The 18,776-nt window shown below is 35.3% G+C and overlaps 1 protein-coding gene across 3 annotated transcripts in view; it reads left to right on the plus strand.

Annotated features, from left to right (window-relative positions):
* NPHP3 (nephrocystin 3) overlaps positions 1 to 18,776 on the plus strand; it is a 32,479-nt gene that overhangs the window by 3,336 nt on the left and 10,367 nt on the right. For 2 of the 3 annotated variants that reach the window (XR_004323054.1, XM_032488240.1), the window contains exons 4-17: positions 1,459 to 1,611; positions 2,647 to 2,780; positions 4,219 to 4,379; positions 6,816 to 6,972; positions 8,459 to 8,533; positions 9,922 to 10,095; positions 11,976 to 12,079; positions 13,057 to 13,171; positions 13,407 to 13,550; positions 14,032 to 14,129; positions 15,284 to 15,386; positions 15,794 to 15,882; positions 17,326 to 17,464; positions 18,473 to 18,637. Coding sequence is in view for 2 of the 3 variants with exons in the window: in XM_032488240.1 (XP_032344131.1) it covers positions 1,459 to 1,611; positions 2,647 to 2,780; positions 4,219 to 4,379; positions 6,816 to 6,972; positions 8,459 to 8,533; positions 9,922 to 10,095; positions 11,976 to 12,079; positions 13,057 to 13,171; positions 13,407 to 13,550; positions 14,032 to 14,129; positions 15,284 to 15,386; positions 15,794 to 15,882; positions 17,326 to 17,464; positions 18,473 to 18,637 (1,811 nt within the window). In the remaining variant the exon portion in view is untranslated. The remainder of the gene's footprint in view (positions 1 to 1,458; positions 1,612 to 2,646; positions 2,781 to 4,218; positions 4,380 to 6,815; positions 6,973 to 8,458; positions 8,534 to 9,921; positions 10,096 to 11,975; positions 12,080 to 13,056; positions 13,172 to 13,406; positions 13,551 to 14,031; positions 14,130 to 15,283; positions 15,387 to 15,793; positions 15,883 to 17,325; positions 17,465 to 18,472; positions 18,638 to 18,776) is intronic. The other variant, XM_032488245.1, reaches the window with a different exon arrangement.

Here is an 18,776-nt window from a genome sequence, read left to right on the forward strand (position 1 = left end):
TCCCTCGAAAGCACAATCTAAAAGATGCACAGATGACTCCTACTCCTAGGAAGATTGGAAAGTGTGATCATTAGCAGGAGAGCCATGTATCCACATTAAGTTTGGGGTTGGGTTACTGAAGGATGAGGGGGAGAAGAGATATTGGACGACAGTCAGTAGTCTCTGTCATGTTTTTCTACATAATTGATGTATTCTTTACAACTGTCAGAATATCTGCATAATATTTCATTGAGTGGGTTCCAATGCAGTTTTGTGAAATACTTTTCAAGTTTTTATTTTGTAATTAAACATATGAAGTACGTTTTTTCTAGAAATAAAGAAAAATCTGGAATTACAGAATGAAGGGTCCACCATGCTTTAAGGAAATACTAATGAGGTGCGATTGATATTGGAAAAAGAAAAAGACTCTGTTTTAAATGCAGTGGAAAAATGCAGTCATTCTCCATGTATATACAAACTGATATATTTTGGAGTGAAATACAGCAACTGATAATTCCCTCTTAATTTGTATTTTAGTACCGCTGGAATCTGACCAGCATCCTGGGACTTTTGTTACTAACTTCTGAGAAAAAAATGAAGTGATTCTTAATGGCTTAGAGTGACTAAGAAGATGCTTTTATGCCCCCACATTAGTCTTAGTGATTATTTCAGTATTGACATATGTTAAAACATACAGTGTTTCAATATTCTAGTTCTCTTGGCAAATTAATAAAAAACAAGTTAATATTTCCTCCCAGGTCTTCATATTTTGATTTAAACCTGAAGAAGAAATGCCTGAAGGAATGCCACTCATTTGAAGTTCAAAAATCTACAAATAATACTCTCAGTTTTGCCAGAGATTTAGCTCAAATACCAGTTTACTTTATAGTTAGTCAAGGATGCCATGCAACTATTCTGGCAAATAATACTTATTTAAAAAATCAACATGTTCATAAATACCTATTGATTAAGACATTAATTTTATTGCTCTGTTAGGTTAAAGAGAATGTACTCTTTATATGCTTAGCTTACATCCTAATAGATTACCAATATTAATTACCAGTGTGCCAGTAATAGGTTTCCTTTGAAATTCTTTCCTTCAACTTTTACATCGATACCTAAATCATATAGCTAGAAATGTTTCTTAGAATTTTCGTGGCTGGGGCGAATGTTTTTCACTTCTCTCTGTTATTATAATTCCTTTGGTTATTGTATTTGTAATTTCTTTTCATCTATTTTCTCTTTTTAATCCCCTTTTTAAATTTGAGATGATAACCACCACTGTAGAACTTGCCAGAAGTTGATGGTAAAGTACTTTTAAAATGATTGTTTTGAATTCAGAATCAGTTTGAACATTTGTTGTATTTACAATATTGTACTATTTTTTAAATTAGAAATCCTATTAAGTATATATGATAAGTTTTTGAAATTTCACTACCTAGTTTGATTTTCATCAGATGAAATCTCTTACTTTTACAGCTGCTGGAACCCAGTGTGAATATTGGTCCGGTGGAGCCTTGGGAAGTGAGCCTTCGATTGGGAGCATGATCCAACTTCAGCAGTCCTTTCGGGGCCCTGAGTTCGCCCATAGTTCTATAGATGTAGAAGGACCCTTTGCTAATGTCAACAGAGGTAACACACGCCATTTGCCAATTACCTTGGTTAATAGTAGTGACTGTTTGTGTGCTATAATCGTGTGCTGGGAAAACTACCATCAGCAGAGCATGAGATTTGTGTTCTGGGAGTCTTCCACTGTTAAACCGTCACGTATTGGTGCTTGTCACTGACCAGGGATAATGAAGTTACGTAATTCACAGCAGGATCAGAGGGTGCTCCCCAGTCAGACTGGCCAGTGGGTTCTAATAACTGAACTGCTGGTCTGAATTCTTCGGTATTTTAGTAGAGCAGTGAGAGTCTAACGTAGATTAACTGAAAAACAGTAGTTTTTAATCTTTCGCTCTGCATCTTTGACGGTGTTGAAAGTTAGAGCAGTTTGTGGAGTAGAATACAAAACCTCAGTTATATAATACAGTATTTTTATCAAAAGAATATTTTCACTATTTTTATATAATTTGATATCCAAAACAGCTCTTAGGATCTGTTCAGAACTTAAATACCACCACAGATCTGAGATGTGATAAGTAGCTTTACTTTTCTTAAAACTATGAAATTATTTATCTTTTAGCAAAATGAAAATCATTTTTAACTATGCCTTTTGAATTAGCCAAATATGTTTCAGAATATTCATTCACTATCATTTGATTACTTTTCTTTTTATGCCATTCTTGAACTTTCTTTTTGACTCAGTATATTTCAAGAATAATAAGTTGGTAAAACCATAGGCCAGTGGGAATGTAGGCTCTCCTCGAGGAGCAAACTGACTGAACAGCCCATGTAGCCTAGTTCCCTGTCATTTGATTGGAGCCATGGGTACACCAGCAAAGACAACTAGTGACATTGATTGCTTTAAGCCTCAGGATAGAATTTGGGGTTAGAGGACTGATTGCCTTCTGAGATGTTATTCTAGAAGCTACTTCAGTATTGCAAATGAGATCAGATTTCATTCTATGATGCCTGTTGTGTTTTTTTTTTAACTTTTGGGGAATCATCTTGTCAAATGTTTTCTAGTAAGTTTTTTCAGGAACTGATGAGAAATTTTATTTTCAGATGACTGGGATATTGCTGTAGCTAGTTTATTACAAGTTACCCCGCTGTTTTCGCATTCTCTGTGGAGTAACACTGTCAGATGTTACCTTATTTGTACAGATGAAACTCAGCCCGAAATGGATCTTTTCCTTAAGGTGAGGACATTTATAAATTCTGTATTCACTGATTTAAAATACAAGTTAATATTGTGTCCTGTTGATGATACTACTACATCTAAACCAAGCATTTTATTATCTACTAGATTATGTCTTAAAGAGCAGGAAGCATCCTGGGCTTTTCTTAAGAAAAAGTCTTACTCAATATTATCAATATGTTCAAATTAAAGCCTTGGAACTTTATGCTTTTGAATGCTTCATTATACATTCTCCATAGTGTTTAAGACCCTTACTGGTGGTGCCTGCTTTAATTAAAACCTGCCAGCCCTATCCTGAATCTGTTTTAGGTTATAATAAAATTTAATCCTTGTTATGGTTCTTAATTTTCAAGGCAGCCATTGGGGTTAATCTAAGGTAAGGGTCAGCAAACTGCAGCTTGTGGATCAAATTTGGCCTGCAGCCTGTTTGTGTATGACCCGGAGCTAAGATTGGCTTTTACATTTTTAAATAGTTGAAAAAAAGTCAAAAGAAGAGTAATATTTTGACAAGTGAAAATTATATGAAATTCAAATTTTGTTGTCTGTAAATAAAGTTTGACTGGAACATAGCTATGTTCAATGTATTGTCTCTGGTTGCTTCACACCAGTGGCAGAATAAATTATGATGGAGACTAAATGGACCACAGAGACCTCTGCCAAAACAGCCAAGTTGCTTAGCTGTCATTAATTTGTGAGAATATTTGCCATCTGGCCCTTTATAGAAAAAGTTTGTCAGTTACTGTTCTACTGAATTTTAAATAAATATGCATGTCACGTGCTATACCTGCTATATTAACACTCTCCAGATTGTTGACTAGTAAATTCATTTAGCTTTCTTTTTTGATATACTCAATTTTGGTAAAAAGATAAAACATTTTTGCAAGCCAAAAGTTCCACTCACTAACTGAATATAGGTTATTCTCATACATATGTTGAGGGAATTACTAATTTATTGCATAATAATAAATATCATTACTTAGTAAATTAATTTGTTATAAACCAACATGTTTTTATTTTATATCTGTTTGCTTTTGTGTTCTAATAGATCATGGTGGACAATTTTTTACTATATTAATCTATGGATTTATATTTTCCACCCTATAACAATAAACAAATCATTTATAATAATAAAAAAGATAACTAAATTCCAAAGCAAAATAGCCTAATATTTTACTCCTGTTATTTTAAGTTTTATTATGAGATAAATCACTTTCTGAGTGAGGAAACAGCCAAGCCTAAGCTATTACTTTTCATTTTCTAGAGAAACTTGCCTTTTCTCTTAAAGATTGTCTTTAAAATGTGATTATATATATATTAAAATTTTAAATCAGAGAATATCCAACATACCTGTTCTAAAGCATGCTCTTTTAAATAGTGCAAAGCTGACTAGATCTGTAGTTAAATAAGCTATGCTTTTATATATTTTAATTTGTTTTTAGGACTATTCACCTAAACTTAAGAGGATGTGTGAGACAATGGGATATTTTTTCCATGCTGTATATTTTCCAGTAGATATTGAAAATCAATACCTCACTGTAAGAAAATGGGAAATTGAGAAGAGCTCATTAGTTATCTTATTCATTCATTTAACTTTACCGAGGTAAGCTGAAAATTCTATAGTTTATTACAGGGGTTAAACTTGTAAATAGAATTAAGATTGCCAAGTGAACTTGAAAGATAAGGTCTAATTGGATTCTTATAATCAGAAACAATCCATGAAATGCAGTAAATTCTATGACTTTTCATACTTAAATAAAATAAAAAGTTAAAAGTTTCATACTATTAGGCTTGTTTGATAGGTCATAAGATTAGCATCATATACTGACAGGCATATGAGGAACAGATAAACGAGATTATACTGTATAGCACAGGGAAATATATACAAGATCTTGTGGTAGCTCACAGCGAAAAAAATGCAACAATGAATGAATATGTGTATGTTCATGTATAACTGAAAAATTGTGCTCTACACTGGAAATTGACACAACATTGTAAAATGACTATAACTCAGTGAAAAAAGTTAAAAAAAGATTAATGTCGTGAATGTAAAGATCATTTTTTAATATTGAAATACAGGTTATTTAAATGTGTTAGTTTCTGGTGTACAGCAAAATGATTCAGTTATACATATACATATATATGTATATATATCTATATTCTTTTTGGATTCTTTTCCACTATAGTTTATTATAAGATATTGAATATAGTTCCCTGTGCTATATAGTAGGTCCTTGTTAAAGATAATTTTAAACAGGAGTCAACAAACTATGGCCCTCAAGCCAAATCCAGTCAGCCACCTGTTTTTATAAGTAAAATTTTATTGGAACGCAGGTATGTTCATTGATATATGTATTATCTACAGCTGCTTTCACACTACAGCAGCAGAGATGAGTAGTTACAACAGGGACTGTGTGGCCAGCAAAGCCTAAAGAATTTACCAGCTGGCCCTTTACAGAAAATAGTAGTGATCCTTGATTTCAATAATCCGCATTTACCTTCATTATTTTCTTTGAGAGGCACGTGAACACTTGTTGTATAGGTGTTAAATCATATTTTTAAATCTGAAGAGCTTATCACTTTAAGTTCAGTAAAGTGAGCAGTTTTCTTATAATGTGAATATTATCACACCGGTGAGTCTAGTCTGCAAATAAAGATTTTTTTTTTACCAGTTAGATATATACATAGAAGACAAAATAGGTTAAATCAGAGGTTAATTTTTCTTTCTACATTTGCTAGCTAATTGGATTTAACCCTTTCAAAGCATTTTTGTTTTTTTTTTATTGAGGACCAGCTCTGACTTGAACTATGTATGGAAGTATTTGGAGTCCTAAGCTTTACCAGGCACTTTGCAGTGTAATCCATCATTGACCCTGAGACTCTAGCCAGAGGCCACGTGGCCAGAGGACCACCTGGTCAAGGAACCTTCTCCCAAAACGAATTTAAGGCCTCCTTCAACTTGATTTCCTTTTGTTGAGGTTCCTTACCTCCCCTCCCTCTTTTATTTTCCTGTTTTATTTTTATATTTATTAAGAGTATATCCTGTTTTGTTATTTAATGTCTGGGTAGTATTTTATCTCCAGTGGTAGTATATGTCATTTGCTGTTTTTCTCCTGTTAATTTTTTAATCCTTAAAACCATGTTGTTTTTCCTTTTTTCAGTTTTTTTCTTTTTCTTTTCCTCATTTTGTTTTTTCTTCTGTTTTGTCTTAGAGCTAGTATTTTCATTTTTTATGCAAATTCTGAATCATGTAATAGCTTTGCCCTATGTATACACACTAACTTGCCTCTCTAGACAAACTTTCATTTAATGCTTTTAAGAGACGGGTTATTGTTTACAATTTTCCTGTGGTGTAGGAAATGCTAGTAGCTCGTTTGAAGATTTTTCTAGAATTTAAATAGGTATAGTACACTGCAGTTATAGTACACTGTAACAAAGTTAGAATTTTTTTTAACCTTTACTACAGTAAATGATTTTTCACTAGCTCTCTAATCTTTCCCAATCTACCTCTGGATCTTTTTTATAGTGTATCTTGCTTATAAGGATTCACATCATTTATTGGATGAGTAAAGGCTAAAGGACTAGAGAAGAGAAAAATCTTGAAACCTTGAGGCTGATAGTATTTGTGTGTTAACTTGAGATTTACATAATTGTAGATGGAGTTAGGTTTTCCATTTATTTGCAAAGTCTCATGAGTCTGGTCCACTATTTTGAGCCATGTTTAACAGTATTTTTGAGAAGTTTTTTTTTTTTTTAATTAGATTAAAAAATTTAAAGTTAGGCATGTTTTAAAATTCAGTTTAGTACACAATTTATCATACCTATTCTCATTGTCTGACAATGAACATGTTATGCTTTAAGACTTAAGCTAAGACAGAACTATAAAAACATCCATTGTTGGAAAGTTTCACTTGTTCGGCAGCTGGACCTTTTCTGGCCACTTGTCGTTGTAGTAAATCCTCCTTCTTGGCATTTAGGTTAGTTGACTAACTGCTGCCACCGTGCCGTTTAGCACAAGAAATACTAATTTTCAATCTAGCTTTTTATTGGAGGACTGTGAAGAAGCTTTTCTGAAAAACCCTGAAGGCAAACCACGGTTAATTTATCATCGTTTGGAGGATGGGGAAGTCAGTTCTGACTCTGTCCAGCAACTGATTGATCAAGTTTCTAACCTGAACAAGACCAGCAAAGCCAAGGTAAAATGCATACATTTGTTTTCTAAGAACAAGCGTGGCAGAGAGAGGTGCTGGAGCAAAGGCCATGAGGTGGGAGTGAGCGGCATGTTCGGGGAGAGGAAGGAAGGCAGCGTAACTGGAGGGGAGTAGTGACAAGAGACGAGTAGGAGAGGTCACAGGAGCAGATCCTGAAGAACCTTGGTTTTTTTAACTTAGAATGAGATGGGGAGCCATTGAAGGCCTTTAAGCAAAGAGGAAGATAAGCTGTTCTGACAAGGATCTCTCGGACTACCGTGTCGAGAATTACTGGTTTGGAGGGAGGGCGGTGCCATCATGCAGGTGAGGGATGCTGGTGCCTCAGACCAAGGTGGTGGTAGAGGATGTGATGGGAAGCGGTATGATTCTGGGTACATTTTGACAGAGCCGATAGATGTCCTAGCAGATTCGTGGGGACTAAGAGAAAGAAAGAAAGAATGCAGTATGTGCCTAAAAAGAATGATCTGTGAGTGGACAAATCAGGCTCTTTACTGGACTTTTTCCCCATGCACAGAGTCCTTCTATCTGCTGTCCACCAAGGTTAGTGTAAGGAGGAGCCTTTCCATGATAACCTTTCCTGAGAGCATTGGAAAAGTCAAAACCTAATGAGGAGTGGGAGGAAGATCTGATCATCCTAGTTGCATAGTGGGATATATTTTAGAACAGAGATTACAGGCTTTGAATTACTGAGCGCTGAGATAACTTGGTAAATGTTTATAGTCAATGTCAAGAATACAATCAAAAACAACTCTAGGATTTGGATGAAGTTTCTATTTCTCTGTGCCCAGGTAGAAAATAAGTTCAAATGTGAATCCGAGCATTTCTCTTTACATCAATTAGTATTGACAAGATAGCTTGCAGCCAGCATAACATGGTGAAGAGTCTAAGACAAAAGAGTACATTTTTATTATAGTTAATCTCTAGAGCCATTTCATTCTTTGTTTTAATTATTTTAGTTTCAGCCTAGTCCACTAGCTCCCATGAGGAAAGGTATTAGTTCATCTTTCTTATTTTCATTCTATTTATCCTATAAATATTGCTTTTAAAAATTAGTATACTAGAAGAATGAATTTTTGTATATAGCAGTCAAATTAGATCTCTCTGCCATGATTGTAAATTTAAATGTGGAATAAACTTCTTTGCTTTTTTGTTTTGTAGAATTTACTGATATAAAGATGGATTTTGAAGATTATATATACTAAATGATACAAAAGACAAAATTAGGTCACATAAGCAAAAAAAGAATATACTTTGTGTTTTATTTGCAACATTGTTCACCCTGAATCCCTTGTGTGACCTTGAACAAGTTATTTAACTTGCCTCAGTTTCCTCTTCTGTAAAATGGAGGGATTAATAGTGTCTTCCTCACAGGGTTGTCATGGGTATAAATGATCTAATAATATACGCAAAGTACTTAGAACAGGTCCTGACATACTGTTTTTCCTTGTTGTTGTAAATCTTTTTTCCCCAGATCATTGATCACTCAGGAGATCCTGCAGAAGGAGTATATAAAATTTATATATATGTGGAAAAGATTATTAAACAGGTAAATATTCAGTCCCTGTAAGATTCCACCTCAAATGTTTTAAGACTGTTTTCTGTAAAATTGGGTTTTCCAGAGAAAATCAATTGTTTTTTTTTTTTTCAAAACAATACCCGGGGAGCATGCCATTGTTCTGGCGGGAGTTGGTCCTGTGATATTAGCATGGCATCACTAGTACCACGTATCTGAATCTCTCAACTGTCTCACAAGCGATTTGATGCTTTAATATCTATTAAATGTAAAATGGATTATAAAAATGGTAGATAAAAAGGGAAGTATTTAAGGGAAAATATTCATCTTGTTCAATAGAGCCTCCTCAGATTCTGTGTGCACCTAGAGTTTTTGTAGATTAGAAAAATCCTTCTTGAATTTTTCTGCCACATTACCCCTAACAGCAGAGAAGGGTGAAAACACACCCTGAGGTGTCTGAGGTCAGCAGTATATATTCTGCTTGAATTATACCTGTTTTTATTTTTAATACTAAAAATCACTTAAAATTATGTATCAGCAAAAATGCTAATAATGATAATAAAGAGGGAAAGAATCCCCTGTCTTCAAGTGAAACGGGCACAAGAGGAAGGCATGCCATGTTTAGCCTGTTTGCCCTTACCTGCTGAGCCTCCCTCAGGGTGCTGGGGACCTTTTTTGAAAAGTAAGAGATGAGATTACTTTTTGAAATTAACTTGTGTTACAAGTATGGAGATTTGTGATCAGAAAAAAAGAGTGAGCCCCCAGACGTAATGATACGACTGCTGGCAACACATTTTGTTTAGTGATCTTTGGTATAAAGATTGAAATGATCCGTTTTGATCTCAACAACCTTGTGAATTTTAGGACCAAGATAAATGAGGTGAATTGAGCAGAATAAATGGCTGAAAGTGAAAATGGACAGATTCACCAATTTTACTGCTTGTGGGACAACATATTTTCAGTGTTTAATATAAAGATTAGATATCAGTGGGAATATTTGATATCAAGAAACCCCATCTTACTAATTAAATTCTTACAAAAATGTAAAGCAGCATATTTCCTTGACACTAGCACAGTCTTTAAAATTATTCATCAGCCAGACATAACTATAGATATTGTGTAACATTTTTTGGAAACCAGATCTCATGGGAGCTAAATTCCCCTCTAACTTTATTTTTAATGAAAAAGAAAAGTCTTTATGTTTACTATTTTAATGTTTCTTTACTTCTCTTCTTCATTTTTAAACTAGCACTTATTTTTATAGTTGGAAATTCATCCTTGGAGGCACTATAATGAGGCCGTAGGTTTGGACTTGCCCTCTAAGTTAGGTGAGGGCCACCTGAGGCCTCTGTACTAACAATACTGCAGCCAAGGGCTTCACATTCTTCATTCGTTTTTGTGTGCTTACTCTTGGTGTTTAGGACATCCTGGGCTTTGAAAACACAGACTTGGACACTAAGGATTTGGGCAGTGAAGATTCCACTCCAGAAGAAGACGATTTTGGTGATGTTCTATGGGACATCCATGATGAACAAGAGCAAATGGAAGCTTTTCAGCAGGCTTCAAACTCAGCCCATGAGTTGGGATTCGAGAAAGTAAGCATTTGGTGTATTGTTCCAACAAAGATCAGTTGCCACTTAAAGGCTGTATCATAATTGTGGTTTCACCTAATCAAAGTCAAGGTTAAGGATGGTGTTAGTGTTTGCCCTCATGGCTTAATTATCCATGTTGAGACATGTGCATAGGTTTGTATCATATAAAGATGTGTGAGATTCAGGTATACTTATGAACATCAAACGTGTTTAGTTACAGATTAGGATTTATCAACTACATGTTCATTATGTTACCATCTAGTTCACTAGGTCAAGATTGGGATGGCTAGGAAACTTGATAAAAGGAGTAAGGCTATCTATTCTTCCACTTCTTGGAGGAGTCAAAATTTCAAACATTCAGAAAACAAAGCACAGTTAATGCAACAGGCAGATCCTTCAGCATCCTTAAATATCTAAGCAAATTAACAAAACTAGAAGTGCACAGAGAATCTATGTCCAAGTTCAAAAAATACTTAATTATAATTAAAAATTAATGTAAGAACTAATCTTTTAAAGACTATTAAAGTAGTTGTCACTAACAGCTGCATTTTTATAGGACTTTTCAAGGACTTTTATAATTTAGACCATCAGTGTTTATGTTCTGGTTCTACCATTTCCTCACTATGGATTTTGATCAAGTTACTTAGCTCTAAACTTTGACTTTCTTGTCTCTTGTGAAATGAGAATAACTAATAATGCCTACTTCATTGGGTTGTTGGGGCGACTAAGCCAGACCATGTGCATAAAGCACTTGGCACAGTACCTGGCATATGATAAATGGAGACCCTAAGGTTCAGATTATGGTTTGCCTAAGAGCATACAGGGTGTAGACTGCAGATGTGAGATTTGAACCTAGGTCTTCTGGCTCCAAATCCTGTGCTTTCTTTCTACTATGACAGAGGGTCTTAACTTGGGAACTAGAGGTCTAAATAGGCTTTATGTGGACCATGAACTGAAGTGTTAAGATTTACAACATCATAAATCAATTAAACCCTTTGTTTCTTGTGAAGCCTCGTTGCTCTCAGAATTATTTGAATTCCTGGGGAATATGAAATGACAAACAGAAAAACTGATTGAAAAACTATACCAAGTAATTATTTCTAGTAGTGGCTGGAAACTTTTGCTACCGTAAAACTCACACACACTACTTATTACATGTCATTTAGACCACTGGTCCACTTAATAAACATTTTAACCCCCAAGATAACTTTGGAAACTCCTTTGTAACTATGGAGATATTTTGGGGTTTCTGAGAGTGTTCTTTTCAGCTCTGAACCAGTTTTTTTGTGTCTGGGGAAAGCCTAGAAGTTGGAGTTGTTAGACTCTGCATAGAACACATTCAGTTTCAGAAAGATGGCAGGCGGCCTGTCCTAACCTGATTCTCTGCAGCAGGTTGGGAGACTCCGAGGCCCCAGATAAGACCTGCTCTTGTTTCTCAGGAGTCACTGGAAACTGGGATGGTCTCCAGGACAGGCTTTCTTCTGACCAGGAGATCTAGGTGGCCTGCAGGCACCCTCAAGGCTTTCTGTGGTACTTAAGTGGTTCAGGAGCTACAGGGTGATACAGTGGCCTCACTGCAGCATTCTCCAAAACACCTGAATGTTGCAAGACCCCGTGAGGCTCCTAAGTGTTGTCCCTCATCCATTAATTTGCAGCATTACTATGATAGAAGACATAGGGGCCCACTCTTAGTTTACTACTTTGGGCATATTTAACCAGCCATAAAAATAAGCAATTATGAGGGTGCTGTTGACTGAAAGTAGGTTTCATTTTCTGATGCAGCTTATCTCCACTGATTTCAGAGGATCATCAGAAATTGACTCTTATTTCATATTCAAAGAGGCACGTACTTCCTCACAACTTCAGTTCATTTTTGTTTCTAGTATTACCAGCGCCTCAATGATCTGGTGGCAGCACCGGCACCAATTCCGCCCCTTCTTGTATCTGGAGGACCAGGCTCTGGAAAGTCCCTTCTTCTGTCAAAGTGGTATGACGCTAGTCCAATTATGTTCTTGTCGTCATCAGTTCAATTACTGAACTCATTCAATAAAATGAATTACTGCATGTCTGCCTTCCTGCATGGCCTGCACCAAACATCAAAAAAGCAAAAAGGAGGAAACTAATAGATTCATGCCCTGAGATGTATACAATTTAGATGTTAGAGGGAAGATACAGAATGAGAAAGGAATAGGAAATGTGAGCATTTAGGATTATGTACATAAATGATGTAGGTTGGAGGTAAGGGAGTGGTCAGTGTGACGTGAAATTAGGTGAACTTTCAGGGGCATGTGCCTTTATTGTCAATTATTGACTTCATCTTAAAAGTCTTACTGGGATTTTAAATATTTGAAATAAGACAAAGACAAACTATTTAGAGTTAAATGAATCATAAAGAATATCAAAATTAAGGATAACCTTTACTGTGAATGCAAACTAGTTCTTCAGATTATGGACTAAGATCTGTTTAAGCTAATAAGCTCTTTTTTTAGTTTTATTTTACTTTCATATTATTTAAGAACAAGTGTTTAGATGATTTTCTTTCATTCGTAATTACTATTTACCTTGAGGAGTTAGCATGTGTTATTTCCTTTTTATTACCCTTTTACTCAAAGTTATGTTTGAAAATACTGTTTTTGTAATTAACAAAGAAACTTCTCTTTTTCCTCTAATAACATATTTGTAGTTAAAGGTTAATGCTCATTTTACTAATACTTTAACCTCAAATATATGCTATTTTGGTTTCTTAACATCAACTTGCAATTAAAATGAACCTGTAACTTTTCAGTGTTTTATTTAAAAGAGTCTTAACAGTGGAGTGAAAGTGGAAATTTCCCATATTAATTCAAAATTGACTGACCGTGTGATTCCTGACAGGTAGCATTTGATGCTTAATGCATCATGAGTTCTTTTTTTGTTGACAGTAAAGGAGCTTCATCAGTCTTGTAAAAGGTCTTTTTCTTTCAGGATCCAGTTACAGCAGAAGAATTCTCCTAACGCTCTAATCCTTTCTCATTTTGTGGGGAGGCCCATGTCAACCAGCTCAGAGTCTTCCCTGATTATTAAACGACTAACTCTAAAGGTAGAGTGTGCTGTCTTTTGGGATTATCAGAATATTTATTTAGCTTCAGAGGTTGTTGGGGCTGAGTACCTGATGATAAACCATTTGTTTTGGTTTTGCATAACTTTAAAAATAATACTCAGTGCAGTTGGGTCCTCTTGATGATTTAATTTTGGTTTAAAATGCAGAGATAGAAATATTTCCCACCTGTGATACAGGGTAGCTGCTTTAATTCGCGTGGGTTCTCACCTCGTAGTTGATGCAGCATTCTTGGTCAGTATCTGCTCTGACATTGGATCCTGCTAAGCTTCTGGAAGAATTCCCACGTTGGCTGGAAAAACTCTCTGCCCGTCATCAAGGCAGCATCATCATCGTTATCGATTCTATCGATCAAGTGCAGGTACTGTTTTCACTTTATAATCTATTGATACGCCCAGAAAGACACAAAAATATCAGGAATGACCATAGCAGGCATTTAAATCACGTTTGTGAGAAGAAAAAAATGCTGGTGTTGTTTCTTTTATTTCCGCTTGATTTCTAGAGAGGAAGCATGGATAAGAAAATGTACTATATGCCAGTAGATGCTAGCATCTCATTGGGAAAGAATGACTGTGTTTTCACAATTAGCAAATTTTGTTCATTTTGACATAAATTTTAGGGCCTTGACGTTTCCTTCCATGTCTAGAATTAAGATCAGAGATAGCAGTGTTTTGCCATTTGTTCTTCCAGTAGTCTGAGATAAATCATCCCAAAATAAAGTTTTTATCTTTAATAATAATGAGAAACGTAATGAGAATTTCAGTTTACATGGGGCGCTGTTATTGGGTCATTTATGAAATATTTTGAATTAATAGATGGAATTTTGTTTTTATATTTTTAAGCAAGTTGAAAAACACATGAAATGGCTGATAGACCCACTGCCAGTGAACGTGAGAGTAATTGTTTCCGTGAATGTAGAAACCTGCCCTCCAGCATGGAGGTACGCTGCTGACTTTCGTTTTCAGATTACGTGAAATGTTTTAAGTACAGACAAGAAAAAGTTTTGATGTGTGTTTGTAGTTTTCATACTTTTCATGTAAGTGGCAGTGAAGGTGGGGAGAAGTGGACAAATTCAAGAGGAGGGTGCGATCTGTAGGATTTGGTGGGAGGTTAGATCTGGGATGTGAGGGAGGAGAAAGGCTAGGATGGCTCCCAGGTTTTTGGCTTGAGGTGAAATTAATTGTGGTCCCATGGACTGAGATGGGAGCCACAAAGAATGGGCAGATTTGTGGAGGAAATGTTATGAGTTCTGGTTTTGAACATGGTTGGTTAGAGTTACCAATTGTAGCTCCAAGTAGTGATGTCTATAGTAGGCAGTTAAATTTGTGGGTGAGAAAACAGAAGGAGGGCCAGGCTAGAGCAATGGACCAGGTGCCTGTGGTCCTGAAGTGTGCACTCACTTGAGCAGTCCTCAAAATGGGATGTGGTGGTTGATTCTGTGGGGTAGTGTTTCCTAACCTATTTTTCCATGCCCCACCCCACCCCTTCAGGAGCCTTTTTAGTAATTTTCTTCCTAAATACCTCCCTGCCAAAAAAATGTTAATACCACACATATACTATATATTATTAGTTCATATGTATAAACAGATATGTATGTATATTTGTGCTTTATACATAAAAAGAGTAAGATTTTATTGTTCCCCCCAGCAAATAATTTTCACTACCCCGTTGAGACTATATGTTACAGGGTGATGAAATTCTGATTGGATTACAAGTGTGGGCAAAGGCTGTCTGGTGCTATTCCTCATAGGTATTAATATCTATGTTGCTTTACTGGTGTTCAGAACATAGAGCTAGAAGTGTTTTACTGCTTCCCCATCAATGTGTAAGCTGTTTGTTTATTTATCTGTTTATTTATTTATTTTTAAGCTATTTTATAAATGTTGTGGTTAATCGCTAAAAGTAATGATATACATGTTGGAATAAATGAAATAATATTACTTAATATGATTAACAGAGATTAATTTTGCTTACTTTATAAAGGCAGTATAAAAATTAATTCTTGTAATGGACTTTGACTTCTCTTGTGGGTGGATTACAGCTTGTGTTGTATCATTAGAAGAGAATTTCACTTTTCTTTTCTTTAAATAAAAGGTTGTGGCCTACACTTCATCTTGACCCTTTAAATCCAAAAGATGCAAGATCTATTATAATGGCAGAATGCCACTCTGTAGACATTAAATTGAGTAAAGAACAGGTAAATATTTTTAATTTTACTGATATCTTTTACTCTCTATAGCTTTCTTTATAAGACACCTTATATAAGAGTTAAAATTCAATATAGGATCTCTCTATGGTTCTAAGGAGAATTGAAATTTAGTAATTGTTAAATACATTCACTCTTAATAACAGATAGAGAAGAAGCAATAAAAAAAGATTTGGACTTAAGGTTTACTTTACTGTATGATGTTAGGCAATATTTTAGAAGCAGATAAGCATGTGCATGTGGACTGCACCTGTGGCCCCCACCACACGGCAGCGATGTCGCTGGTGAGATGGCAGGAACCACATTCTTTCTGCAGGAATGTTTGTTGATATCTCAGTTGTAAAGACCACTTAATTCCAGGGTGGTTTTGTATTTTTGTTTTGTTTCTGGGTAAACTGGTGCAGGAGAAGAAGCTAGAACGACACTGTCGTTCTGCTACAACCTGCAATGCCCTTTATGTCACCCTTTTCGGCAAAATGCTGGCATGGTAAGTTGTGGTTATTTTACGTGATCTTCAGCATGTTTTGTGTTTGCTGCAGAATGCTTCCCTCACCGTGTGTAACTGAGAACTGATCACTGCGACAGTCTCTTGGGCCACTCAGATTCTGTTTCTTCTAACAGTAATACTAACACCCTTGAGCATGTGACTTATGACTGAAGATTGCTAGCCTGAGAATCACCAGAACTTGTTGGATATATTTGTCTGGTTTTCATCACACTAACCTTTTCCTGACTAGGGGTTGCAAAAGAAGGCCATCATCACCCTCAATTTGGGGCCCACCCCTGAGTGCTCATTGTCACTTGCTTGATGGCAAAATCCCCTAGCTGTGAGAAAGTGAGGCGACAACTGGGGCATAAAAACGTTATCTCAGGTGTCCTTGAAAATCAGTAGGTGGGTACGTAGGCAGGAATTTTTAATTGTGTCTGTTTTCATATCCTAATAAACTTTTTCATCTTAAAACAGAATCTTGTGCTTTAGATACCCATTAGTAATTTGCCTGTAGATGAACAGTGGAGAGTCTTACTGCTTCTGCTTCTTCAGGACAGCCTCACCCTACTTTGTAACCAGAAGGCAAAAAGATTAGTGTCTGTTTTGGTGTTCATCACAATAGGTGGTAATCCTAGCACAGCTCATATTGTGGGCCCTGAATTTAGTGCTCTTGTCTCTTAATTCCACATTCTCATCTCAACACCGAATTTGAAATGAAAAAAATCTTCTAAAACTTTGAATTACCTGTAATATGTCCACTGCCCCCTCCCCCTGTTCCCAGAGTTGTGGCAGTGAATGTGGCCGCTGTGAACGTCAGTGGGTTACATAAGTACAGTTCAAGAATGTGAGTCATTTTCCATACATTTCATAATATTTATTGAAATTATCTATGGTAAGAAGGACTATGGACCATTTTTGGTCTGTTTTTCCCTCTTCTTTATGTATCTTTATATTTTAAAAAGAAACTACTGGTAAATGTTGTGTAATATTTTAAAACAAACCCCATTTACTGATTTTCTTTAGCCTGATATTTCCCAAATTCTGGCTCTGTTTGTTTAAATTTAATTTGCATGGCTAATTAACTAATAATACTTATTTATAATTGTTCTCCTGCTTCCTGTATGTAGGTGACATGTCTCTAGATGATAAGAACCATGTCTTCCTCATTTTTATTTTCCATAATGTGTAGTAATTCCTTACCATATAGTAAGTCCCAGCATATGTTTATTGAATTGAATTAAATGTTGTAGTAAACTAACCCTGATGACTCTAGCAGCCTCATAAGACTAACGTTTCCCTGTGTCATGTTTTATTGAATTCCTGTTATTATCAATTGAACAGTACCAAAAATAGAGATAAAATAGCATTGTTTTTATTTACCCCAAATTTTTCACAGATGTTGGCAGACTAAGAAATTAAATCTGTTCTCAATTCCAACAGTGCTGGGAGAGCAGGCAATTTAGATAAACTCCTTCTTCAGTGTTTCCAGTGTCAAGACACTGTTTCATTATATAGACTTGTTCTGCAATCTATCCAGGAGTCCATGGCAAATGACACGGATAAAGAACTAATGAAACAGGTGAAGTATAAAAGGAAGATTATTTTGCTTTGTTTGTATTTGTGTGTGAATTGAAGTAAATAGCAAATCTTTGAAGCACATACAGGAATGCCTGCAGCCATAGTGTGCTTGTAGCCAGAAGTGATATCTCAGGAAACATGTATTTTCCTGATTACCGTGGAGAGTTTTCATATTTTCATGTTTATTGGCTATTCTTGTTTTGTCTCATGTGAATTGCTGGTTCAAATCCTTTACCCATTTTTTAACTGAATTGACTTTTTCTTATTGATCTGTAGGAGTTCTTCAGTTTTCTGCATACTGAGTACAAATCCTTTGTCACAGAGTTTGCAAATCAATATCTTTCTCCTGTTCTTGTCTTTTAACTTCATGGTATCATTATACAAAGTTTTATTTTAATGAAGTCACATTTATCAACTGTTTCTTTTGTGGTTTATGCCTGTTGTATCTTATTTTTAAAATCCTTAGCTATCAAAAAATGTTCTCATATTTTTTTCCCTTCAAAATATTTTAGTTTTGTTCTTCAAGTGTAAGTCCTTAACACATAATTTTCTGATTTTCAGTTTCCTATTTATTTTTGGCACTTGCAGTATTTCCCTTTCTTTTCCACAGGCTCAACTGTACTTTTAGAAATGTTTTGTTACATGTTGTCGGATAGTAACAGGCATTTGTAGTAGGAGAGCTGTTTCCTTCCACCATCTTCCCAGAATTGGAACTCTGTCATTAATTTCAGTAATACATTTCCTGCAGTTTTAATTTTCACTAAACTTTTTCTGTCTGTGTGTTATCTTTGGTGAGCTAGATTTTCTGTATATACTCTCTTATTCTTGATTAGTGCCTTTTGGAAAGTATGTTTTATTTTAAGAAATCTGTTTCTTGGTTTATTAAATCATTTGAATGATAAATTTGAATAAGAAGTTGATAAGCTTGAAAGAATTATGGAAATTTTAATGACTGTTAGTAACTTAAAGAGGTGCTTTATGATCATTGTTAATTCGTCTATCTACCTAGATTCTCTGCCTCGTAAATGTTAGTCACAATGGTGTGAGTGAGTCAGAATTGATGGAACTGTATCCTGAGATGTCCTGGGCTGTCTTGACCTCCCTTATTCACAGTTTGCACAAAATGTGTTTGTTGACTTACAGTTGTGGTTTGCTCAAGTTTCAACATCTACAGGTAAATTTTATCTTAATAAGGTGTTTTCATTTATGAACGTCCACATATTATATGTGTATTATGCTCTATCATACCACATCATTTTAAGTGTTTAAATCACAAGACAAAATTGAAATCTCAAACTTGGCATTACAAAAAT

This window comes from Camelus ferus, chromosome 1 (genome assembly GCF_009834535.1).
Source record: "Camelus ferus isolate YT-003-E chromosome 1, BCGSAC_Cfer_1.0, whole genome shotgun sequence".
In the NCBI taxonomy this organism is placed as follows: Eukaryota; Metazoa; Chordata; class Mammalia; order Artiodactyla; family Camelidae; genus Camelus; species Camelus ferus.